The 24,446-nt window shown below is 54.5% G+C and overlaps 2 protein-coding genes and 1 long non-coding RNA gene across 5 annotated transcripts; all 3 read right to left on the reverse strand.

Annotated features, from left to right (window-relative positions):
* Positions 1-581: 581 nt before the first annotated feature.
* On the reverse strand, positions 582-7,006 carry LOC139789804 (maestro heat-like repeat-containing protein family member 7). Its single transcript, XM_071730875.1, has 15 exons — positions 6,439-7,006; positions 6,127-6,224; positions 5,797-5,895; positions 5,379-5,459; positions 4,956-5,110; positions 4,747-4,861; positions 3,940-4,292; positions 3,544-3,658; positions 3,097-3,231; positions 2,586-2,771; positions 2,315-2,470; positions 1,916-2,017; positions 1,348-1,447; positions 1,182-1,244; positions 582-718 (listed from the first exon to the last, which is right to left on the reverse strand). The coding sequence occupies exons 1-15, from the start codon at positions 7,004-7,006 to the stop codon at positions 582-584; spliced, it is 2,463 nt and encodes an 820-aa protein (XP_071586976.1).
* A 5,560-nt stretch (positions 7,007-12,566) lies between these two features.
* Positions 12,567-16,788, reverse strand: LOC139789352 (maestro heat-like repeat-containing protein family member 7). 3 transcript variants are annotated; one of them, XM_071729923.1, is made up of 11 exons: positions 16,570-16,788; positions 16,154-16,268; positions 15,707-15,841; positions 15,196-15,381; positions 14,925-15,080; positions 14,526-14,627; positions 13,958-14,057; positions 13,792-13,854; positions 13,147-13,324; positions 12,858-12,988; positions 12,567-12,695 (listed from the first exon to the last, which is right to left on the reverse strand). In XM_071729923.1, exons 1-9 carry the CDS (start codon positions 16,641-16,643, stop codon positions 13,188-13,190), a joined length of 1,068 nt encoding a protein of 355 aa, XP_071586024.1. In that variant the 5' UTR covers positions 16,644-16,788; the 3' UTR covers positions 12,567-12,695; positions 12,858-12,988; positions 13,147-13,187. The 3 variants fall into 3 exon arrangements, with proteins under 3 accessions (XP_071586024.1, XP_071586023.1, XP_071586025.1); XM_071729922.1 differs by having other exon boundaries at positions 12,858-12,991; XM_071729924.1 differs by lacking the exon at positions 13,792-13,854 and having other exon boundaries at positions 12,858-12,991.
* Positions 16,789-16,814: 26 nt separating this feature from the next.
* On the reverse strand, positions 16,815-17,624 carry LOC139789369 (uncharacterized). The gene is made up of 3 exons (XR_011723154.1): positions 17,586-17,624; positions 17,377-17,491; positions 16,815-16,942 (listed from the first exon to the last, which is right to left on the reverse strand). It is a non-coding gene; the product is annotated as an uncharacterized lncRNA (long non-coding RNA).
* Between the last annotated feature and the right edge of the window lie 6,822 nt (positions 17,625-24,446).

Raw genomic sequence — 24,446 nt, forward strand, 5'->3', positions numbered from 1 at the left:
CTGTCCCAGTGCTGGCGTGCTCAGTGATACAAGCTGAAGGCGAAACGTTCCCAATCTCCTGCTCATCCTGGCAGCTGCCAAACAAAGCCCTGAAAACAACAAAGCAGCGCTGGGGTTAACTGGAGCTTTGCTGCCTTAAACCCTGACCCCTTCTCCTCTGAGCCTCCTAGCACCTCCCGCCCCCAGAACCAGCGTGGGCAATGGCAGCAGCCACGCTGGCAGCCCGGGGAGTTGATGAGCTCCTCTTTTACCTGCCGGGTGCTTCCCGGAGCAACCACGGCCTCCGTCTGTGGAGCAAGAGGGGCAGGGTGGAGTTCCCAATGACATCTTCCCAGCTCCACCTTCATCACTGGCACCTTCAGTCCCCCGCTGCTGCTGTCCCCTGCTGGGAAGGTTTAATGGAGAGCGGTCTGAGGGGAGTCCTGGGTGTGGGCAGGAGGGTTTGGAGGGCACTGGTTTGGAGCGGGAGGCAGTCAAGCCCGGAGGTGCGCATGGGAGGTGTGGGGGGCAGCAGCCACAGCGTGGCGTCAGTGGAGGTACCGTCAGGAAGATGGCACCAGGAGCTTTGTCCCTGAGTTATCTCAGCAGAAACAGCAGAACAGAGATCGCAGGGACCATCGTGATCGTTGCTGGTCCTGCTCAGTTTCCAGGTTCTGCAAGGTCTCAGCTGCCAAGGAACGGACTCTGGGCTCAGGGTCATTCTCCAAGCTCTGGAGGGCTGCGACAGGAAGAAAGAGAGCAGTGGTGACACCTCACTGTCTGCACAGCCTGTCCTGTGCCAGCCCCATCTCTCTCCTTCCCTGGCCAGGAGGAGCAGGTGGCACCAAGGGAGCAGCTGGAAGCTGCTGCTCAGCAATCCCAGACTGCGCTGGGCTGGAAGGGACCTTAAGGATCACCCCATCCCAAGCCCTGCCAGGGACAGGGACACCTCCCACCAGCCCAGGCTGCTCCAAGCTCCAGCCTTCAACACTGCCAGGGGTGGAGCAGCCACAGCTTCTCTGGGCAGCCTGGGCCAGGGTCTCACCACGCTCGCAGTGAAGAACTCCTTCCTAATGTCCAGCCAAAATGTACCCTATGCATGCCCTAAGTGCCCCTGACAGGTTCGTCCCCGGCAGCCCCCTGCCCAGCCTCTGTCCCCTGCCCCCACCAGCCCCGGCCAGCCCAGCTCTGACCCTCCTCACCATCGCACATTTCCTGCAGCTCCTCCATGTCTGAGTCCTTACTCAGGTGCCGTGCAGCAGCCCCTGTGCACAGAGCTCCCGTCAGACCTCCCTCTCCCCAGCACTGTGGCAGCACAGCCCCCAGCCCGGGGCTGCCAGGAGAGGGTCCCCGGGGGCTGTGGCTCACCCATGAACTTGATGGCCGCCAATCTCACGTCGCACTGAGCGTCCCTCAGGTACGGCAGGCAGGCATGCACGTGGTACTTCACATCCCTGTCCCGCTCCACCTGGGGAGAGCCCAAGGTCACGGGGCTGGCTCAGGCCCTTCCCCGTGTGCCAGAGCAGTCCCTCAGCCCATCCCACCCCTTCCCCTCCAGGCCATTCCTTTCTGCCAGACAGGGCTGCAGCCAGAGCCACAGGCAGGGGGGCCGGGGGGAACCGGTACGCTGCGTGCTGCTGGCAGGGCCCAGGTGGGCCGGGGGCTCCTGCAGCACCCAGGGTCTGGGGGCAAGAGGGGCCTCAAGAAGAACCCCTGGGGGCTGCGTGCCTGAGGGAGGGGGAGGGGAAGGGGAAAGTGGAAAGGGGAAAATGGGAAGGGAAAGGGGGCACGGAGCTCCAGGCTGTGTGTTCCGCTCTGGAGCAGGGCCAGCGAGGAACACCTGCACGACCACACCCTGGGCACATGGGGGATCCCTTGTCCAGCCCAGGCCCTGGCACCTGGCACCTGGCACCTGGTACCTGGGGGTTGTCCTCACCAGGATCTCTGCAATCCTCATTGTCCGCTTCCTTTTGACCTCCCTCTTGAGCTTTCTCCACCCCAGGATCTTTGCACAGATGAGGAGGGCTTCGGCAGAGGCCTGCAAAGCAGCACACCGTGGGAGCTGACACCACAGCTCAGAGGAGGAGACCTCTCATGCCCCGCCTCCTCTGGGCAAGGCTGCAAGCTGTCCCCAGCTACTTATGGGAAGAGGCAGCTGGGGACAGAGCCTGAAGGGGGTTCAGTGCCCGAGGCAAGCTCAGGGGACAGCCACCACCTCAGGTACAGCACTCTGCCAGCCAGCACAAGAGAGACGGGCAAGAGCTGCTGAGCTGCTGCCAGGGAGGGCTTGGGCAGAGGGAAGGGCAAAGTAGGTGGTCAGCTCTGAAGTCTGTACCTGGGCCACACTCTCGCTCTTATCGTTCATCCTTAGCAAGAGGGAGACCAGGTTCCCCTGGATTATTATCTGCATCCACCTCTCCTTTCCGCTCACCAGAGTCCCCATTGTTTCTCCAAAGAGCTTAATGGAGAGCTCCCGCACCTGGCTGGACTCCTAGAAGGAAGGAAGAAAGGAAGGAAGGAAGGACGACAGGGTGGCTGCAGCAACAGCCTCTCCCTCTCCTTGCCCTCTGCCCCTCTGCAGGCTCAGGTTCCCACATCAGCCTTACATCATCAAAGAGGAGAGGGAGCTTCTCCGCCAGCATCACTGTGATGTGGATGGCCTCCTCATCCCCGGTGGGGTGAGCTGTTAGCTTCCTGAGGAGGAGCAGGGCCTCCACCCTGAGCTCTTCAGAGTTGTGCTCCAGTCTCCCCAGGATGCAGTCCAGCATAACCCTGTCCCGCATTTCTGCTGCCTGTGTGAAGCAGAGAACTTCTGTGATGGTGGAGCAGTGGAGCAGCAGCCTGGCAGAAACGCTCTGTGTGCCGAGCATCGGCCTCCTGCCCGGCTTCCCGGCAGGTGCTGCGGGCGTCTCTGCCGCCCCTCCTGCCTCCTGCCTCCTGCCTCGGGGGCTGAGGGAGAGCCAGGGAGAGCCAGGGAGGGCAGGACAGCAAAGGCTCTGTGGCCCCTGTTCAGCCACCCCTCTGCTGACAGCCACCTCCTTCCTCTCAGCCAGGCCCAAACCACCTGCCCCAGCCCCAGGCTGCCAAGGCATCTCCACCTGACTAGGCCTTGCTCACCATCTCCGGGTCCTGTGCAACTGCCACCAAGCCCCTGACCACCAGCAGAAGCATCCTGTCACTGCCACAGTCCAGGTAAGACCGGAGGAGCTGCAGATCACTCGACTGCTTTGCCATGTCTTCGCAGCCCAGCAGCTGAAAGGACAACAGTGAAAGACGGGCAGAGCTGCAGGACCCCGACGGTACTGTGCAGCTCCTGGCTCCCACTGCCAGCTCAGGGCCTGGGGACTGACACAGCCCATCCAGGGGGAAGCCCTGCCTGTGGACACGCAGGGCTGGCTCACTGCAGGGGTGGCTGAGCGCTGCCCCAGCAGGAAGGGCTGGAGGGCAGAGGGACTGAGAGCCGAGCCCTCCGTCCCAGCTCTGGGGACTGTCATCCCATCCCACCCGGCAGCCGCCTGTGCCAGAGGGACGGCTGCAGAAGCATCTCGCAGAGGCACTGCTTACCTCAACATAAAAAGCCATGGCAAAAGTGTTCTCCTGTTCCCTCCCGGAGTTTAGGGTGAATTTCATGTGCAGGAAGAGGTAGAGCCGCACAAAACCTGAGCTCCTGCACATCTCTCTGGTAAGGGAAAGAAAAGCAGTGCTGGCAGTGAGCAGGGCAGGCAAAACCTGGCTGGGATTGCCCTGCCCAGCCCAGTCAGGATAGCCCAGGCCATGTCTTTGCCCGCAGCCGCAAACACCACTTGCTGAGAGCGCCCTGGTCTCTCCCCAGGCACGGAGCACCCCTCGCCACTCGGATCGCTCCCTGGCCAGCACTGCAGCTGCAGCCCGGGGCCTGGGTGCCTGGGGACCTCTCTGCCCCTGGGCATGAGGCTTCTGAGGCTTGAGAGGGGTTCTCACCTGGCCAGCAAACTGACTGCTGCCTCCAGGGTCTCTCCTTGGAGCATCATGTCCCAGACGCCCTCCTCCTGCATCTGCTGGACATTCTCTCTACAGCCAGCAAGACACAGCAGATCTTTAATGGCCTCCACTGCCTCCCTGTGTGCAGAGCAAGGTCCAGTTACATACAGAGCAGGGGCCCCGGCCGGGGCCCAGGGGAATGGCAGGGCAAGGGGATGGCGCACCCCAAAGGGCTGCGTTGATCGTCTAGCAGGGTCTGTGCAGCCCGTGCCAGGCGGTCGAGCAGGGCCATCAGGAAATCTGGATAGTAGTACAATTTCAGGCTCTGCTGACAGTGGGGAGACTGGCTGAGCCTGCGCAGGACCCGGGATGCCTGCAGAAACGGCACAGGGACGGCTCTCAGTGCACAGACGCTGCTGTTGCTCTGAGGGCTCCCCTGCTGATTCAGGGTGGCCCCCCCTGGGCCAGCACAGCACGGTGACCCTCCCTCTGGCACCCAAATCCGACCCCCGCCCCAGGTTTCCAGCTGCAGTGCAGGGCAGGGGGTGCAGGCAGCGCGGGAGCGGAGTGCTGCCCGGAATGCTGCAGGGCTCCTCTTTGTGCTCGGGGGCCCCAGCAGCATGGGGCAGCCCCATGGGGCTGGCACAGATGGGGCTGGGCTGGTGGAGGGCAGGGCCCTGCTGGCCCTGAGACGTTGTGTCCCCAAGTCCTGGAGGATGGGGTTGTTTGGGGCAGGCAGGAGGGGCTGTGTCTGCTTTCCTGGGGAAAAGCCCTGAAGGGTGAGCAAGCCCTGCTCTGGTCACTCACAGCTGAGACGTGCTCCTCTGGTGCGGAGCCCTGGATCACGCGGAGCAGCCCCTCGAAGATACTCTGCTCTTTGCTGAGTGGGGACAGCATCGCCTCCCACATAGCCACGGCAGCACTGCAAGCCAGAGTGCTCTGTTAGCAGGGCTGCCTCGGCCACCGTGCTGTTCCTGGGCTACGGAGCAAGTCCCCAGGGCTGTAGGGGCTCGTACCTGTCACAGTGGGGACTGATCCTCAGCAGGCTCCTGACTGTGTCCTCGGGGAACCTCTCGGCCAGCACCCGAAGCAGCGACCGCAGGCTGTGCCGGGCTGGCTCGCTGCAGACGTGCTCCACGGTGCTGTGGATGCACCTCAGGACCTCATGTGCCTGGAGGGGACACGGGTGACTATGGTGCTGCCACTGGAGTGCAACCATCTCCTCAGCTGCCACTGCAACTGCTGCCCTGCCCATATCCCTCTCTGCTGCCTTGACCTGGCTGCAGACGCCCAAGACGCTGGGATTTGGGAGGGAGGGGGCAGGCATGGCATGGAGGTGCTGGCATGAGGACTGGGACTCGGGATAGCCACAGAGTATCCAGGAGAGTGAGAATGGGGGAGGGGGGCAGAGGAACTTGTCTGGCCCTGGGTCTCCTTACCCTGCGAAAGGAAGGTCTCATGCCTGACTGCATCTCCCTGACAAGGAGAGCTCTGGGCGAGTCAATGAAGAGCACCAGGTCCTGCAAGAAGAAAAGCCAATGCTCTGCCCTGGGCTCTGGTGACTTTCCCAGAGGTGGCAGCTTAGCTTAGCACCTGGCAGGCCTTGGATCCTTTTCCAGGGCCTCCTGGGAACAGCAGCCAAGCCTGACTCGGCCTTCATGTCCCTGGGGTCCCTCCCAGCCTCAGGGCTCACACCAATCTGCTATGACCAGGGAGGTGACCAGAGCCCCTTCCCACTGAAGCCTCTGCTCCTTTCTGTGCCGCCCGCCAAAAGTGACTTCTGTACCCCTTGGGGTGCAGAAACCTCCGGAGGGGGTTGCACTGGGGAAGCTGTGACCTGCTCTGGAAATGCCAGACCTGAAAGAGTTGCTCCTGCAGGAGTTGCTCACTGAGGGTGTAGGAGCAAGAGTGGGGTCCCAAATCCCTCAGCTGCTTCTCCATATCACTCAGGTCATCCTGCAAGGAGAAGAGAAGGTTATGGGGCTCCTTTATTGATCCCTCCTACCCCCAAAGACACTCTGGTCTCTTTTGGGTTTTTGTTTGTTTGTTTGTTGGTTTTTTTTGTGTGTGTGTGTCTTTTTCCCCAGCTTTGCCCAGACGTCAGCTGTCCGGGAAAGGGATCTTTGAGCATGGGGGCAGCTGGAGCAGGCACAAGTAGGTCAGGTGGCAGTCTCTGTGGGTAGGTACCTCTCCTGTCTCCTCCACGGTGTCCAGCAAGAGCAGCTCATCCTCCTCCTCCTCAGCGGATGACCAAGTCAAATATGTGCTGGACGCAGACTCAGAATCTAAGCAGGCAAGAGAGAAGGGTGAGCTGAAGGTGCTGGCAGGAGAGGCTGAAGAGCCCCAGCCGGCCCCCAGCCGTGTGCCAGCTCCCAAGGAGAGAGCCAGCCCTGGGCCAGGGCACCCAAAGAGGGGACTGCCACGGATCAGGCCAGGGATGTGCCCAGCAAGCACTGCCATGCAGGAGCACAGCAAAGCAGCCAAAGGCCCCTCACTCACCTGTCTCCAGCAGCTGGGCCTTGTACAGCTCGCTTGTGGTGGGGGGATGGCTTCCTCCTTCTTCTCCCGCCTTGGCCAGCTGGGGCTGGCTCGGGGGTCTCTGTTCCTTGGCGAAGGAAGAGAGGCCATGGGGGTGGGATAAGGGGCTGGCTCTCTCCTCACTCCGGGGGGAGGAGGAGAGGCCCTGGGGGGTGGGTATGGGGGTGGCAGTGCTGCTGGCCTCAAGGCTGCACTGCCTGTGGGGAGAGCCCGTGGGACCAAGGGGGCTGTGTGGGGGCAGGGAGAGGTCTGGGGTGGGCTCTTCATGGCCCGGCCATGGATCTCCAGGGGATGGAGGCTCCTGGGCAGCCTGCAAAGAACCAGAGCCCTCAGGGTCTGGGTCAAGGCTCCCAGTAGACAGACCACAAGGGGCTGTCATGTTCCTCCACGTATTCCCCTGCTGCATCCGCACAGGCCACGCTTCAGCCCCAGACTCAGCCCCAGCCCCGGCCCCAGCCCCTGGCTGAGTACTCTCCTGGCGACCAGAAGAACCTTCTTGGTCCACTTGGCTTCTCTCGGGTGCAGACATTGCTCAGTTCTCCTCTACAGAACTGTGCTCGAGTCTGATCCCACGCTTGTCCTCCCGGACACTGAGCCAGGACCTCCTTTGCACTCGGAAGGGACCTCGGGACCCAGGGTGTCACGGGTGATGTCACAAAGGGTCCCCTTGTGACCTGGCAATCAAGCAGGGTGTGTCCAGGTGGGTGCTGGCACATGGAATCATAGAACCATCATGGCTGGAAAGGACCTTCAAGGTCACTGAGTCCGAGTGTCAGTCCTACACTACCTGAACCACTACCACCCCAAGCACCACAGCTGCCCCTTTGTTGAACAGCTTCAGGGATGGAGACTCCACCAGCAAAAACTTCACAAAACCTTCAGCTTGCTATTTGGAGACAAAGCATCAATCCCAGATCGAAAGCGAGAGCTGACTTCAGTGCCACTCCTATCCAGCTGACATCGCCATTAGCAAAATTGTTGTCAGCTTACTTGGAGGATGGTGGGAGACCTGCTCTGCCACTAATGTTCCACTGGATCAATCCCCTATTCACAACTGCCAGAAACCTTCCCCAGTCTACTTGTGAGCTGCAGGCCATTTCCCCAGAAAAGGTTTAAGGTTATCTCCTATCGACTGTGAGGTGCGGACCAGACAGCTGAAGTCGTCTCCTTAAGGAAACTAATGATAGGATTAATCTCTCCTTTTTCAGTCTGGAATTCCTCGTTTAAACCCAACCACGCTGCCCAGGAAGATCCGTGCTTTCAGAATGCGGCTTGTTCAGCTTCGGTGATCAATTCTTTCATTGTTTTCCTGCAGAGCTTTTTGGCTTGGTGTGGTGTGGTTTGGTTTGGTTTCGTTTGGTGGGGTTTTTTGTTTTATTTTGACGGTTTGTTTTTTGTGGTTTTTTAGCTCTTTGTGTTTTTCATGGGTTTCCTTTTTTAGCCTTATCATTCCAAGAGTATAGTCATGTCTTTCCAAAAAATCAATATTCAGTTGAGTCCCTTTCAGTGCACATCAGGCCACATGGTACACAGAGAATTGTTCTTGTTCTCCTGCAACCACTTTTATACTCATTCTCGTTCTGTAAAGTCACTCTTACCTAATTCCTTTTCTTAGCCCCTAAGCATTGTACGTTAATATTCTTCTGCTTTCCGTAGTTATTGCCTTGTGTGTTTTGTTTGTTGTTGTTTTTTGTTTTCTTGCTTTTTTCTTAAGCTTTTAAATAAAAGATGTGCTCAGTAACAGCCAGTCCTGTCCACTTCAGGATAAAAAACTTTAAATACTTTAAATAGTAGCCCTTCAGCTACATGGTCAAGGAAAATGTATCCGTTCAGATCTCCTTTCTGTGAAGAAACATGACTAATCGCAGAGGAGTTTAGAATCAGTATTTTCCGGGAGGACTATTTTACATACAGCAAGTCACTTCTTGGTATATGGTAGGAACCACCACTTTACGATAATTAAAATCGCTCGGGGAGCAATTTTTTATTTCTGAAAGAATAGTCACAGATGCCCATAGAATTTCGCAGCTCAGTGACTGATCTAATACACTTACTATCCATAGGGGGTTATCACTCTGCTAATCTCAACTTTCACCTTCAAATGAAGTCCTCAGTTGCGGAATGGCTTTAGTTTGGGTGGTGGTTTTTTCCTTTGATGCAGTTCGGGTGGATTTTTGGGGGGTAAGATTTGTAAAATCTCAATTATCAGTAAGAAATTGAATTTTGAAAACTAGCTAGAAATTGAGGCAATTTCTCTTCCATGCAAAACTCTCCTAGTCCAACCAAGCTGTAAGATGTGTGTAACTTTGACATGGGTGACCTGAATGAGCTGCACATGGTTCCCACAGAGAGAGGGAACCCTTCTCTTCCTTGCAGATTTTGTCACAAGAAGAACAGAAATGAAAACAGTTATGCCAATATTGAACATACCATGTAAAAGCATTCATATAATTAATAACAAAAAACCAACAGCTGCAGCTGCAAGGCTCTCGCTATTCTTCTTCCTTACATTTCTAAGCCATATCCCAGTGGAAAGAAAGCAAATAAGGAAAAAATACTCGGAATGAAAGCATGTAGTAGCTAACAGCTCTGTGGAAGATGAAGGTCCTGAAACACAGAAGACAATAGGAAAGGTTTGAGCCAAGTGCTTTTGAGCCAAACTTGGACTCGAGAAAAGGGATAAGCTGCTCAGAATGCTGAACTATGCAGGGAAGCCAGAACTTCACGTTGAATCAGACACACGAGAGAGCTAATAAGCGATGAATAGGTAGAGCTATGATCCACTTAGTCAGCAGTGGATCAATGAGAAAAATCACTAGCTACAGAAGAGTTATGTTGCCAGAGGAGTTACGAGCGATGAGTAAGTAAATCCTGGCTTCTACCTAAATTCACCAGTTCAACAACATCACTGCAGACAAAAGGGTAAACTGGTATCAGATGAAATTCCAAGGAACTCAATTATATTACAGATTAACCAAGATGAGGAGAAGCTTAGCAGCTTCACCAGCAAAACCTGCTGGCATTTGCCAGCCTAAAACCACCTGCTGCTATCAAGAAATCAGTTTGAAAACGTCAATTTTTAGGCCATCTTTTATTTTTAAGTCATTGAAAGCCAACTAGCCAACACACAGCTGATGCTCAGATGTTCCCTGGAGTGATTGCTTAGAACGAGCCAAAGACACACATACACACACACACACACAAAAAAAAAAAAAAAAAAAAAAAAAAAAAAATCCAAGAAACACAAACACAAATTCCTTGGCAAATACTGTAAAAACCAGCAACATCTTACAGGAGCTTCAACATCCGTAACGGAATCAGTGGCTGTAGGACATCAGCTCCCCCTCTTGTTTTTTCAGCTTTGTTTTTTTGAGTCACAGCTAAGAAATATTTGCAGGGGAATAAAAAAGCAGTCTTTGAATTACCAGAATTTAAAATATTAAAAAAAAAAGAAAAAAAATCTGTGAATCTTTACAGCTTTTGTTCCGTTTTATATAAAAAAAAAAAAAAGTCCTTGAATTATCCATAAATACGGTAACAGATACCAAAACATACAGCTACAGTTCTGCTTCAGTAACATCCTCATCAGGGCAACAATAATATTCCACAAAACAGATCTGTCCATCCTCATTCCTAATCATATACTGCAGTGAAAGAAATCCTTGGCCATCTGTTCGAATGGACACTTCACAAGATAAAGCCTATGCCTTTGTAGATGGTTTGAGCAAAGAAATCTTGTACCTGCAAGGGAAAAAAAAAAAAACCAATCTGAAAAAAATACATTGTGCAGGGAAAAGCTGTAACTTTGCTCCTAATTAGACACCTAAACACTCATAAACAATTAGCAACATGCTAATTTATTCTTTGCCTGGTAACAACATTGGACAGGCACTGCTCAGCTTTTGAGCACAAACTTTCATCAGGCTGGAAGTATTCTTTTCCCACTGTACTAGTCAATGCTACACTAATGCAAAATCAGGGTTTTAAACTTTCTAGCTAGATCACGAGACCTGCCACACAGGGCACTGATCACAGAGTCCCTCAGCCCAGAGTTGTCTGGGTCTGCTTACAGTGGAATGCTTCCATCAAATCAGAGTCCCTAGGGTAGTCCAGATGTGCACTTCCTGCATTTCCAGAAGTCGATAACCTGAAGGCACCACCTCAGAATACACGGTAACAGCTCTCTAAAAACTCTACCACAATCACTTGCAATGTCTGTTGAGATATTCAAGAAACACTATTGTTTGTTTTGCTTCACTTAATTAAAAAATGCTAAAGGTTCCACACCAATGCCGTGTTTACCAGGTCGTCAAGGTATTCATTACATCCATTAACATTCCATATATTAATCCCATGACATATTGTGATTTGCCACGCTCCCTTCTTTAACTAAAGCCATCACTGAAAACAGCTCCTCTCTCTTCACCTTGAAAACTTCCAGTCCTGCCAATGGAAGCCAAGCATGAACATCTGAATTGAAAGCAATCTCCAGTACCTGAAGTAGGGTTTTTCTGGAGTCATGGCAATCTGCAGACCTTCACTGGTCATATCTGGTTCAGCAAATGCTTCTCGTAGCCCCTCTGACTGCAGGATAATTTTATTAACAACCTTCCTGTTTTACTGGCATATGAGGCACAGATCATTTCCGCAGAGTCACAGAATAATTTGGGTTGGAAGGAACCTCTACAGGTCATCTAACCTCTACAGGTCCCTGTAAGCAGGGACATCCCCAACTGGATCAGGTTGCTCAGAGCCTCATCGAGCCTCACCTTGAATCTCTCCAGGGTCGAGGCCCCAGCCACCTCCTGTTCCATTTTATCACCACCCTTATGGTGAAGAACTCCTTCTTCACATCCAATCTTAATCTGCTCTTCTCTAAAACCATTGCCCCTCGTTCGTCCTATCACTCCAGGCCCTTGCAAACGGTCCCTCTCCAGCCTTCCCGTAGCCCCTGCAGGCGAACTCAAAGGTCACTAGGAGGTCTCCCCGGAGCCTTCTCTTCTCCAGGCTCCACAAGCCCAGCTCCCACAGCCTCTCTTCACAGGAGAGGTGTTCAACCCCACGACCATTTTTGTGTCCTCCTCCCATCAGGTCCATGTCCTTCCTGTGCTGAGTGAGGGCTCCAGAGACGGATGCAATACTCCAGGTGAGGACACAATGTCCTTACTTGGGCAGAAGTCTGTATCTGCTAAAGGTGCTCTGCAACAGCAGGTGATGTCTCTCTTGCTTATGACATTTGGTTTGGGCCAGCGGGTTGTGTGATTTCTGAAGAACAGTTGAAATTCTGGACTGCTGCATCTTTCTGCTCACAGGACCAAGGGGACTTGGTCGTGTTAAATCTCATAAAATTGGCCACGACCCATCGATCCAGGTTCCTTTGCAGAGCCTCCCTACTCCCAGGACGTTCCTCTCCCATCATCCCCTCTCCACTCATCCCCAAGACGTCCCCGTTTGTCTGTGGGGAGACCCCAAAACCAGCGACTTCTCCCCTGCTCATTCTAGTGCTCACCGGCTCCTCCTTGTGCCCCCAGATGCTTTCCAGTGCCCTCTCCTAGTTCCCAGCACTGCCCCCAGCAGCTCCCAGTGTCCCTCACTAACTTCCAGTACCTCCCAGTGCCCCCCGCCCCATCTCACAGAGCTGATCCCACGGCCCCAGAACTTCCATTCCTGATTTAACAGACGCTCAGCTGGAAGGAAGTTGGTAGCTCAGCAGAGAACAGACCCCACACGTGCCGTGCCTTCCAAACGCCACATTTTATTTGGGGGACTTTGTGACCTCTTGGTAGCTCTGCCAGAACTGCCGTTTCCTCCTCTCTGATGAGAAAAGGAAAGCAACTCTGGCTCAGCTGCTGCTGGAGGAGAGCCTCAACAACTCCAGAGACACCCGGGTGACCTCCTGGAAGTGATGGAAGAGGAAGGCATGAGCTGCTTCCAGCAGGTGGGGACAGCTGGAACTGTTGGCAGTCTCTGGATGCCAGAGCAACCAGCCACCAAGAGGTTGGTTTTGAGGCACTTGCAGCACTGGCTCACGATGCCCATGAAACTGAGCTGGACAGGGACAGGGACACCTCCCACCAGCCCAGGCTGCTGCCATCAGCAAGGGTTCCACATGGTCAGCTGTGAGCAGGACTGTCCCAGTGCTGGCGTGCTCAGTGATACAAGTTGAAGGTGAAACGTTCCCAACCTCCTGCTCATCCTGGCAGCTGCCAAACAAAGCCCTGAAAACAACAAAGCAGCGCTGGGGTTAACTGGAGCTTTGCTGCCTTAAACCCTGACCCCTTCTCCTCTGAGCCTCCTAGCACCTCCCGCCCCCAGAACCAGCGTGGGCAATGGCAGCAGCCACGCTGGCAGCCCGGGGAGTTGATGAGCTCCTCTTTTACCTGCCGGGTGCTTCCCGGAGCAGCCACGGCCTCCGTCTGTGGAGCAAGAGGGTCAGGGTGGAGTTCCCAATGACATCTTCCCAGCTCCACCTTCATCACTGGCACCTTCAGTCCCCCGCTGCTGCTGTCCCCTGCTGGGAAGGTTTAATGGAGAGCGGTCTGAGGGGAGTCCTGGGTGTGGGCAGGAGGGTTTGGAGGGCACTGGTTTGGAGCGGGAGGCAGTCAAGCCCGGAGGTGCGCATGGGAGGTGTGGGGGGCAGCAGCCACAGCGTGGCGTCAGTGGAGGTACCGTCAGGAAGATGGCACCAGGAGCTTTGTCCCTGAGTCATCTCAGCAGAAACAGCAGAACAGAGATCGCAGGGACCATCGTGATCGTTGCTGGTCCTGCTCAGTTTCCAGGTTCTGCAAGGTCTCAGCTGCCAAGGAACGGACTCTGGGCTCAGGGTCATTCTCCAAGCTCTGGAGGGCTGCGACAGGAAGAAAGAGAGCAGTGGTGACACCTCACTGTCTGCACAGCCTGTCCTGTGCCAGCCCCATCTCTCTCCTTCCCTGGCCAGGAGGAGCAGGTGGCAGGCACCAAGGGAGCAGCTGGAAGCTGCTGCTCAGCAATCCCAGACTGCGCTGGGCTGGAAGGGACCTTAAGGATCACCCCATCCCAAGCCCTGCCAGGGACAGGGACACCTCCCACCAGCCCAGGCTGCTCCAAGCTCCAGCCTTCAACACTGCCAGGGGTGGAGCAGCCACAGCTTCTCTGGGCAGCCTGGGCCAGGGTCTCACCACGCTCGCAGTGAAGAACTCCTTCCTAATGTCCAGCCAAAATGTACCCTATGCATGCCCTAAGTGCCCCTGACAGGTTCGTCCCCGGCAGCCCCCTGCCCAGCCTCTGTCCCCTGCCCCCACCAGCCCCGGCCAGCCCAGCTCTGACCCTCCTCACCATCGCACATTTCCTGCAGCTCCTCCATGTCTGAGTCCTTACTCAGGTGCCGTGCAGCAGCCCCTGTGCACAGAGCTCCCGTCAGACCTCCCTCTCCCCAGCACTGTGGCAGCACAGCCCCCAGCCCGGGGCTGCCAGGAGAGGGTCCCCGGGGGCTGTGGCTCACCCATGAACTTGATGGCCGCCAATCTCACGTCGCACTGAGCGTCCCTCAGGTACGGCAGGCAGGCATGCACGTGGTACTTCACATCCCTGTCCCGCTCCACCTGGGGAGAGCCCAAGGTCACGGGGCTGGCTCAGGCCCTTCCCCGTGTGCCAGAGCAGTCCCTCAGCCCATCCCACCCCTTCCCCTCCAGGCCATTCCTTTCTGCCAGACAGGGCTGCAGCCAGAGCCACAGGCAGGGGGGCCGGGGGGAACCGGTACGCTGCGTGCTGCTGGCAGGGCCCAGGTGGGCCGGGGGCTCCTGCAGCACCCAGGGTCTGGGGGCAAGAGGGGCCTCAAGAAGAACCCCTGGGGGCTGCGTGCCTGAGGGAGGGGGAGGGGAAGGGGAAAGTGGAAAGGGGAAAATGGGAAGGGAAAGGGGGCACGGAGCTCCAGGCTGTGTGTTCCGCTCTGGAGCAGGGCCAGCGAGGAACACCTGCACGACCACACCCTGGGCACATGGGGGATCCCTTGTCCAGCCCAGGCCCTGGCACCTGGCACCTGGCACCTGGTACCTGGGGGTTGTCCTCACCAGGATCTCTGCAATCCTCATTGTCCGCTTCCTTTTGACCTCCCTCTTGAGCTTTCTCCACCCCAGGATCTTTGCACAGATGAGGAGGGCTTCGGCAGAGGCCTGCAAAGCAGCACACCGTGGGAGCTGACACCACAGCTCAGAGCAGGAGACCTCTCATGCCCCGCCTCCTCTGGGCAAGGCTGCAAGCTGTCCCCAGCTACTTATGGGAAGAGGCAGCTGGGGACAGAGCCTGAAGGGGGTTCAGTGCCCGAGGCAAGCTCAGGGGACAGCCACCACCTCAGGTACAGCACTCTGCCAGCCAGCACAAGAGAGACGGGCAAGAGCTGCTGAGCTGCTGCCAGGGAGGGCTTGGGCAGAGGGAAGGGCAAAGTAGGTGGTCAGCTCTGAAGTCTGTACCTGGGCCACACTCTCGCTCTTATCGTTCATCCTTAGCAAGAGGGAGACCAGGTTCCCCTGGATTATTATCTGCATCCACCTCTCCTTTCCGCTCACCAGAGTCCCCATTGTTTCTCCAAAGAGCTTAATGGAGAGCTCCCGCACCTGGCTGGACTCCTAGAAGGAAGGAAGAAAGGAAGGAAGGAAGGACGACAGGGTGGCTGCAGCAACAGCCTCTCCCTCTCCTTGCCCTCTGCCCCTCTGCAGGCTCAGGTTCCCACATCAGCCTTACATCATCAAAGAGGAGAGGGAGCTTCTCCGCCAGCATCACTGTGATGTGGATGGCCTCCTCATCCCCGGTGGGGTGAGCTGTTAGCTTCCTGAGGAGGAGCAGGGCCTCCACCCTGAGCTCTTCAGAGTTGTGCTCCAGTCTCCCCAGGATGCAGTCCAGCATAACCCTGTCCCGCATTTCTGCTGCCTGTGTGAAGCAGAGAACTTCTGTGATGGTGGAGCAGTGGAGCAGCAGCCTGGCAGAAACGCTCTGTGTGCCGAGCATCGGCCTCCTGCCCGGCTTCCCGGCAGGTGCTGCGGGCGTCTCTGCCGCCCCTCCTGCCTCCTGCCTCCTGCCTCGGGGGCTGAGGGAGAGCCAGGGAGAGCCAGGGAGGGCAGGACAGCAAAGGCTCTGTGGCCCCTGTTCAGCCACCCCTCTGCTGACAGCCACCTCCTTCCTCTCAGCCAGGCCCAAACCACCTGCCCCAGCCCCAGGCTGCCAAGGCATCTCCACCTGACTAGGCCTTGCTCACCATCTCCGGGTCCTGTGCAACTGCCACCAAGCCCCTGACCACCAGCAGAAGCATCCTGTCACTGCCACAGTCCAGGTAAGACCGGAGGAGCTGCAGATCACTCGACTGCTTTGCCATGTCTTCGCAGCCCAGCAGCTGAAAGGACAACAGTGAAAGACGGGCAGAGCTGCAGGACCCCGACGGTACTGTGCAGCTCCTGGCTCCCACTGCCAGCTCAGGGCCTGGGGACTGACACAGCCCATCCAGGGGGAAGCCCTGCCTGTGGACACGCAGGGCTGGCTCACTGCAGGGGTGGCTGAGCGCTGCCCCAGCAGGAAGGGCTGGAGGGCAGAGGGACTGAGAGCCGAGCCCTCCGTCCCAGCTCTGGGGACTGTCATCCCATCCCAGCCGGCAGCCGCCTGTGCCAGAGGGACGGCTGCAGAAGCATCTCGCAGAGGCACTGCTTACCTCAACATAAAAAGCCATGGCAAAAGTGTTCTCCTGTTCCCTCCCGGAGTTTAGGGTGAATTTCATGTGCAGGAAGAGGTAGAGCCGCACAAAACCTGAGCTCCTGCACATCTCTCTGGTAAGGGAAAGAAAAGCAGTGCTGGCAGTGAGCAGGGCAGGCAAAACCTGGCTGGGATTGCCCTGCCCAGCCCAGTCAGGATAGCCCAGGCCAGGCCAGGCCAGGCCAGGCCATGTCTTTGCCCGCAGCCGCAAACACCACTTGCTGAGAGCGCCCTGGTCTCTCCCCAGGCACGGAGCACCCCTCGCCACTCGGATCGCTCCCTGGCCAGCACTGCAGCTGCAGCCCGGGGCCTGGGTGCCTGGGGACCTCTCTGCCCCTGGGCATGAGGCTTCTGAGGCTTGAGAGGGGTTCTCACCTGGCCAGCAAACTGACTGCTGCCTCCAGGGTCTCTCCTTGGAGCATCATGTCCCAGACGCCCTCCTCCTGCATCTGCTGGACATTCTCTCTACAGCCAGCAAGACACAGCAGATCTTTAATGGCCTCCACTGCCTCCCTGTGTGCAGAGCAAGGTCCAGTTACATACAGAGCAGGGGCCCCGGCCGGGGCCCAGGGGAATGGCAGGGCAAGGGGATGGCGCACCCCAAAGGGCTGCGTTGATCGTCTAGCAGGGTCTGTGCAGCCCGTGCCAGGCGGTCGAGCAGGGCCATCAGGAAATCTGGATAGTAGTACAATTTCAGGCTCTGCTGACAGTGGGGAGACTGGCTGAGCCTGCGCAGGACCCGGGATGCCTGCAGAAACGGCACAGGGACGGCTCTCAGTGCACAGACGCTGCTGTTGCTCTGAGGGCTCCCCTGCTGATTCAGGGTGGCCCCCCCTGGGCCAGCACAGCACGGTGACCCTCCCTCTGGCACCCAAATCCGACCCCCGCCCCAGGTTTCCAGCTGCAGTGCAGGGCAGGGGGTGCAGGCAGCGCGGGAGCGGAGTGCTGCCCGGAATGCTGCAGGGCTCCTCTTTGTGCTCGGGGGCCCCAGCAGCATGGGGCAGCCCCATGGGGCTGGCACAGATGGGGCTGGGCTGGTGGAGGGCAGGGCCCTGCTGGCCCTGAGACGTTGTGTCCCCAAGTCCTGGAGGATGGGGTTGTTTGGGGCAGGCAGGAGGGGCTGTGTCTGCTTTCCTGGGGAAAAGCCCTGAAGGGTGAGCAAGCCCTGCTCTGGTCACTCACAGCTGAGACGTGCTCCTCTGGTGCGGAGCCCTGGATCACGCGGAGCATCCCCTCGAAGATACTCTGCTCTTTGCTGAGTGGGGACAGCATCGCCTCCCACATAGCCACGGCAGCACTGCAAGCCAGAGTGCTCTGTTAGCAGGGCTGCCTCGGCCACCGTGCTGTTCCTGGGCTACGGAGCAAGTCCCCAGGGCTGTAGGGGCTCGTACCTGTCACAGTGGGGACTGATCCTCAGCAGGCTCCTGACTATGTCCTCGGGGAACCTCTCGGCCAGCACCCGAAGCAGCGACCGCAGGCTGTGCCGGGCTGGCTCGCTGCAGACGTGCTCCACGGTGCTGTGGATGCACCTCAGGACCTCATGTGCCTGGAGGGGACACGGGTGACTATGGTGCTGCCACTGGAGTGCAACCATCTCCTCAGCTGCCACTGCAACTGCTGCCCTGCCCATATCCCTCTCTGCTGCCTTGACCTGGCTGCAGACGCCCAAGACGCTGGGATTTGGGAGGGAGGGGGCAGGCATGGCATGGAGGTGCTGGCATGAGGACTGGGACTCGGGATAGCCACAGAGTATCCAGGAGAGTGAGAATGGGGGAGGGGGGCAGAGGAACTTGTCTGGCCCTGGGTCTCCTTACCCTGCGAAAGGAAGGTCTCATGCCTGACTGCATCTCCCTGACAAGGAGAGCTCTGGGCGAGTCAATGAAGAGCACCAGGTCCTGCAAGAAGAAAAGCCAATGCTCTGCCCTGGGCTCTGGTGACTTTCCCAGAGGTGGCAGCTTAGCTTAGCACCTGGCAGGCCTTGGATCCTTTTCCAGGGCCTCCTGGGAACAGCAGCCAAGCCTGACTCGGCCTTCATGTCCCTGGGGTCCCTCCCAGCCTCAGGGCTCACACCAATCTGCTATGACCAGGGAGGTGACCAGAGCCCCTTCCCACTGAAGCCTCTGCTCCTTTCTGTGCCGCCCGCCAAAAGTGACTTCTGTACCCCTTGGGGTGCAGAAACCTCCGGAGGGGGTTGCACTGGGGAAGCTGTGACCTGCTCTGGAAATGCCAGACCTGAAAGAGTTGCTCCTGCAGGAGTTGCTCACTGAGGGTGTAGGAGCAAGAGTGGGGTCCCAAATCCCTCAGCTGCTTCTCCATATCACTCAGGTCATCCTGCAAGGAGAAGAGAAGGTTATGGGGCTCCTTTATTGATCCCTCCTACCCCCAAAGACACTCTGGTCTCTTTTGGGTTTTTGTTTGTTTGTTTGTTGGTTTTTTTTGTGTGTGTGTGTCTTTTTCCCCAGCTTTGCCCAGACGTCAGCTGTCCGGGAAAGGGATCTTTGAGCATGGGGGCAGCTGGAGCAGGCACAAGTAGGTCAGGTGGCAGTCTCTGTGGGTAGGTACCTCTCCTGTCTCCTCCACGGTGTCCAGCAAGAGCAGCTCATCCTCCTCCTCCTCAGCGGATGACCAAGTCAAATATGTGCTGGACGCAGACTCAGAATCTAAGCAGGCAAGAGAGAAGGGTGAGCTGAAGGTGCTGGCAGGAGAGGCTGAAGAGCCCCAGCCGGCCCCCAGCCGTGTGCCAGCTCCCAAGGAGAGAGCCAGCCCTGGGCCAGGGCACCCAAAGAGGGGACTGCCACGGATCAGGCCAGGGATGTGCCCAGCAAGCACTGCCATGCAGGAGCACAGCAAAGCAGCCAAAGGCCCCTCACTCACCTGTCTCCAGCAGCTGGGCCTTGTACAGCTCGCTTGTGGTGGGGGGATGGCTTCCTCCTTCTTCTCCCGCCTTGGCCAGCTGGGGCTGGCTCGGGGGTCTCTGTTCCTTGGGGAAGGAAGAGAGGCCATGGGGGTGGGATAAGGGGCTGGCTCTCTCCTCACTCCTGGGGGAGGAGGAGAGGCCCTGGGGGGTGGGTATGGGGGTGGCAGTGCTGCTGGCCTCAAGGCTGCACTGCCTGTGGGGAGAGCCCGTGGGACCAAGGGGGCTGTGTGGGGGCAGGGAGAGGTCTGGGGTGGGCTCTTCATGGCCCGGCCATGGATCTCCAGGGGATGGAGGCTCCTGGGCAGCCTGCAAAGAACCAGAGCCCTCAGGGTCTGGGTCAAGGCTCCCAGTAGACAGACCACAAGGGGCTGTCATGTTCCTCCACGTATTCCCCTGCTGCATCCGCACAGGCCACGCTTCAGCCCCAGACTCAGCCCCAGCCCCGGCCCCAGCCCCTGGCTGAGTACTCTCCTGGCGACCAGAAGAACCTTCTTGGTCCACTTGGCTTCTCTCGGGTGCAGACATTGCTCAGTTCTCCTCTACAGAACTGTGCTCGAGTCTGATCCCACGCTTGTCCTCCCGGACACTGAGCCAGGACCTCCTTTGCACTCGGAAGGGACCTCGGGACCCAGGGTGTCACGGGTGATGTCACAAAGGGTCCCCTTGTGACCTGGCAATCAAGCAGGGTGTGTCCAGGTGGGTGCTGGCACATGGAATCATAGAACCATCATGGCTGGAAAGGACCTTCAAGGTCACTGAGTCCGAGTGTCAGTCCTACACTACCTGAACCACTACCACCCCAAGCACCACAGCTGCCCCTTTGTTGAACAGCTTCAGGGATGGAGACTCCACCAGCAAAAACTTCACAAAACCTTCAGCTTGCTATTTGGAGACAAAGCATCAATCCCAGATCGAAAGCAAGAGCTGACTTCAGTGCCACTCCTATCCAGCTGACATCGCCATTAGCAAAATTGTTGTCAGCTTACTTGGAGGATGGTGGGAGACCTGCTCTGCCACTAATGTTCCACTGGATCAATCCCCTATTCACAACTGCCAGAAACCTTCCCCAGTCTACTTGTGAGCTGCAGGCCATTTCCCCAGAAAAGGTTTAAGGTTATCTCCTATCGACTGTGAGGTGCGGACCAGACAGCTGAAGTCGTCTCCTTAAGGAAACTAATGATAGGATTAATCTCTCCTTTTTCAGTCTGGAATTCCTCGTTTAAACCCAACCACGCTGCCCAGGAAGATCCGTGCTTTCAGAATGCGGCTTGTTCAGCTTCGGTGATCAATTCTTTCATTGTTTTCCTGCAGAGCTTTTTGGCTTGGTATGGTGTGGTTTGGTTTGGTTTCGTTTGGTGGGGTTTTTTGTTTTATTTTGACGGTTTGTTTTTTGTGGTTTTTTAGCTCTTTGTGTTTTTCATGGGTTTCCTTTTTTAGCCTTATCATTCCAAGAGTATAGTCATGTCTTTCCAAAAAATCAATATTCAGTTGAGTCCCTTTCAGTGCACATCAGGCCACATGGTACACAGAGAATTGTTCTTGTTCTCCTGCAACCACTTTTATACTCATTCTCGTTCTGTAAAGTCACTCTTACCTAATTCCTTTTCTTAGCCCCTAAGCATTGTACGTTAATATTCTTCTGCTTTCCGTAGTTATTGCCTTGTGTGTTTTGTTTGTTGTTGTTTTTTGTTTTCTTGCTTTTTTCTTAAGCTTTTAAATAAAAGATGTGCTCAGTAACAGCCAGTCCTGTCCACTTCAGGATAAAAAACTTTAAATACTTTAAATAGTAGCCCTTCAGCTACATGGTCAAGGAAAATGTATCCGTTCAGATCTCCTTTCTGTGAAGAAACATGACTAATCGCAGAGGAGTTTAGAATCAGTATTTTCCGGGAGGACTATTTTACATACAGCAAGTCACTTCTTGGTATATGGTAGGAACCACCACTTTACGATAATTAAAATCGCTCGGGGAGCAATTTTTTATTTCTGAAAGAATAGTCACAGATGCCCATAGAATTTCGCAGCTCAGTGACTGATCTAATACACTTACTATCCATAGGGGGTTATCACTCTGCTAATCTCAACTATCACCTTCAAATGAAGTCCTCAGTTGCGGAATGGCTTTAGTTTGGGTGGTGGTTTTTTCCTTTGATGCAGTTCGGGTGGATTTTTGGGGGGTAAGATTTGTAAAATCTCAATTATCAGTAAGAAATTGAATTTTGAAAACTAGCTAGAAATTGAGGCAATTTCTCTTCCATGCAAAACTCTCCTAGTCCAACCAAGCTGTAAGATGTGTGTAACTTTGACATGGGTGACCTGAATGAGCTGCACATGGTTCCCACAGAGAGAGGGAACCCTTCTCTTCCTTGCAGATTTTGTCACAAGAAGAACAGAAATGAAAACAGTTATGCCAATATTGAACATACCATGTAAAAGCATTCATATAATTAATAACAAAAAACCAACAGCTGCAGCTGCAAGGCTCTCGCTATTCTTCTTCCTTACATTTCTAAGCCATATCCCAGTGGAAAGAAAGCAAATAAGGAAAAAATACTCGGAATGAAAGCATGTAGTAGCTAACAGCTCTGTGGAAGATGAAGGTCCTGAAACACAGAAGACAATAGGAAAGGTTTGAGCCAAGTGCTTTTGAGCCAAACTTGGACTCGAGAAAAGGGATAAGCTGCTCAGAATGCTGAACTATGCAGGGAAGCCAGAACTTCACGTTGAATCAGACACACGAGAGAGCTAATAAGCGATGAATAGGTAGAGCTATGATCCACTTAGTCAGCAGTGGATCAATGAGAAAAATCACTAGCTACAGAAGAGTTATGTTGCCAGAGGAGTTACGAGCGATGAGTAAGTAAATCCTGGCTTCTACCTAAATTCACCAGTTCAACAACATCACTGCAGACAAAAGGGTAAACTGGTATCAGATGAAATTCCAAGGAACTCAATTATATTACAGATTAACCAAGATGAGGAGAAGCTTAGCAGCTTCACCAGCAAAACCTGCTGGCATTTGCCAGCCTAAAACCACCTGCTGCTATCAAGAAATCAGTTTGAAAACGTCAATTTTTAGGCCATCTTTTATTTTTAAGTCATTGAAAGCCAACTAGCCAACACACAGCTGATGCTCAGATGTTCCCTGGAGTGATTGCTTAGAACGAGCCAAAGACACACATACACATACACAAAAAAAAAAAAAAAAAAAAAAAAAAAAAAAATCCAAAAAACACAAACACAAATTCCTTGGCAAATACTGTAAAAACCAGCAACATCTTACAGGAGCTTCAACATCCGTAACGGAATCAGTGGCTGTAGGACATCAGCTCCCCCTCTTGTTTTTTCAGCTTTGTTTTTTTGAGTCACAGCTAAGAAATATTTGCAGGGGAATAAAAAAGCAGTCTTTGAATTACCAGAATTTAAAATATTAAAAAAAAAGAAAAAAAATCTGTGAATCTTTACAGCTTTTGTTCCGTTTTATATTAAAAAAAAAAAAAAGTCCTTGAATTATCCATAAATACGGTAACAGATACCAAAACATACAGCTACAGTTCTGCTTCAGTAACATCCTCATCAGGGCAACAATAATATTCCACAAAACAGATCTGTCCATCCTCATTCCTAATCATATACTGCAGTGAAAGAAATCCTTGGCCATCTGTTCGAATGGACACTTCACAAGATAAAGCCTATGCCTTTGTAGATGGTTTGAGCAAAGAAATCTTGTACCTGCAAGGGAAAAAAAAAAACCAATCTGAAAAAAATACATTGTGCAGGGAAAAGCTGTAACTTTGCTCCTAATTAGACACCTAAACACTCATAAACAATTAGCAACATGCTAATTTATTCTTTGCCTGGTAACAACATTGGACAGGCACTGCTCAGCTTTTGAGCACAAACTTTCATCAGGCTGGAAGTATTCTTTTCCCACTGTACTAGTCAATGCTACACTAATGCAAAATCAGGGTTTTAAACTTTCTAGCTAGATCACGAGACCTGCCACACAGGGCACTGATCACAGAGTCCCTCAGCCCAGAGTTGTCTGGGTCTGCTTACAGTGGAATGCTTCCATCAAATCAGAGTCCCTAGGGTAGTCCAGATGTGCACTTCCTGCATTTCCAGAAGTCGATAACCTGAAGGCACCACCTCAGAATACACGGTAACAGCTCTCTAAAAACTCTACCACAATCACTTGCAATGTCTGTTGAGATATTCAAGAAACACTATTGTTTGTTTTGCTTCACTTAATTAAAAAATGCTAAAGGTTCCACACCAATGCCGTGTTTACCAGGTCGTCAAGGTATTCATTACATCCATTAACATTCCATATATTAATCCCATGACATATTGTGATTTGCCACGCTCCCTTCTTTAACTAAAGCCATCACTGAAAACAGCTCCTCTCTCTTCACCTTGAAAACTTCCAGTCCTGCCAATGGAAGCCAAGCATGAACATCTGAATTGAAAGCAATCTCCAGTACCTGAAGTAGGGTTTTTCTGGAGTCATGGCAATCTGCAGACCTTCACTGGTCATATCTGGTTCAGCAAATGCTTCTCGTAGCCCCTCTGACTGCAGGATAATTTTATTAACAACCTTCCTGTTTTACTGGCATATGAGGCACAGATCATTTCCGCAGAGTCACAGAATAATTTGGGTTGGAAGGAACCTCTACAGGTCATCTAACCTCTACAGGTCCCTGTAAGCAGGGACATCCCCAACTGGATCAGGTTGCTCAGAGCCTCATCGAGCCTCACCTTGAATCTCTCCAGGGTCGAGGCCCCAGCCACCTCCTGTTCCATTTTATCACCACCCTTATGGTGAAGAACTCCTTCTTCACATCCAATCTTAATCTGCTCTTCTCTAAAACCATTGCCCCTCGTTCGTCCTATCACTCCAGGCCCTTGCAAACGGTCCCTCTCCAGCCTTCCCGTAGCCCCTGCAGGCAAACTCAAAGGTCACTAGGAGGTCTCCCCGGAGCCTTCTCTTCTCCAGGCTCCACAAGCCCAGCTCCCACAGCCTCTCTTCACAGGAGAGGTGTTCAACCCCACGACCATTTTTGTGTCCTCCTCCCATCAGGTCCATGTCCTTCCTGTGCTGAGTGAGGGCTCCAGAGACGGATGCAATACTCCAGGTGAGGACACAATGTCCTTACTTGGGCAGAAGTCTGTATCTGCTAAAGGTGCTCTGCAACAGCAGGTGATGTCTCTCTTGCTTATGACATTTGGTTTGGGCCAGCGGGTTGTGTGATTTCTGAAGAACAGTTGAAATTCTGGACTGCTGCATCTTTCTGCTCACAGGACCAAGGGGACTTGGTCGTGTTAAATCTCATAC

This window comes from Heliangelus exortis, chromosome Z (genome assembly GCF_036169615.1).
Source record: "Heliangelus exortis chromosome Z, bHelExo1.hap1, whole genome shotgun sequence".
Taxonomy (NCBI): Eukaryota; Metazoa; Chordata; class Aves; order Apodiformes; family Trochilidae; genus Heliangelus; species Heliangelus exortis.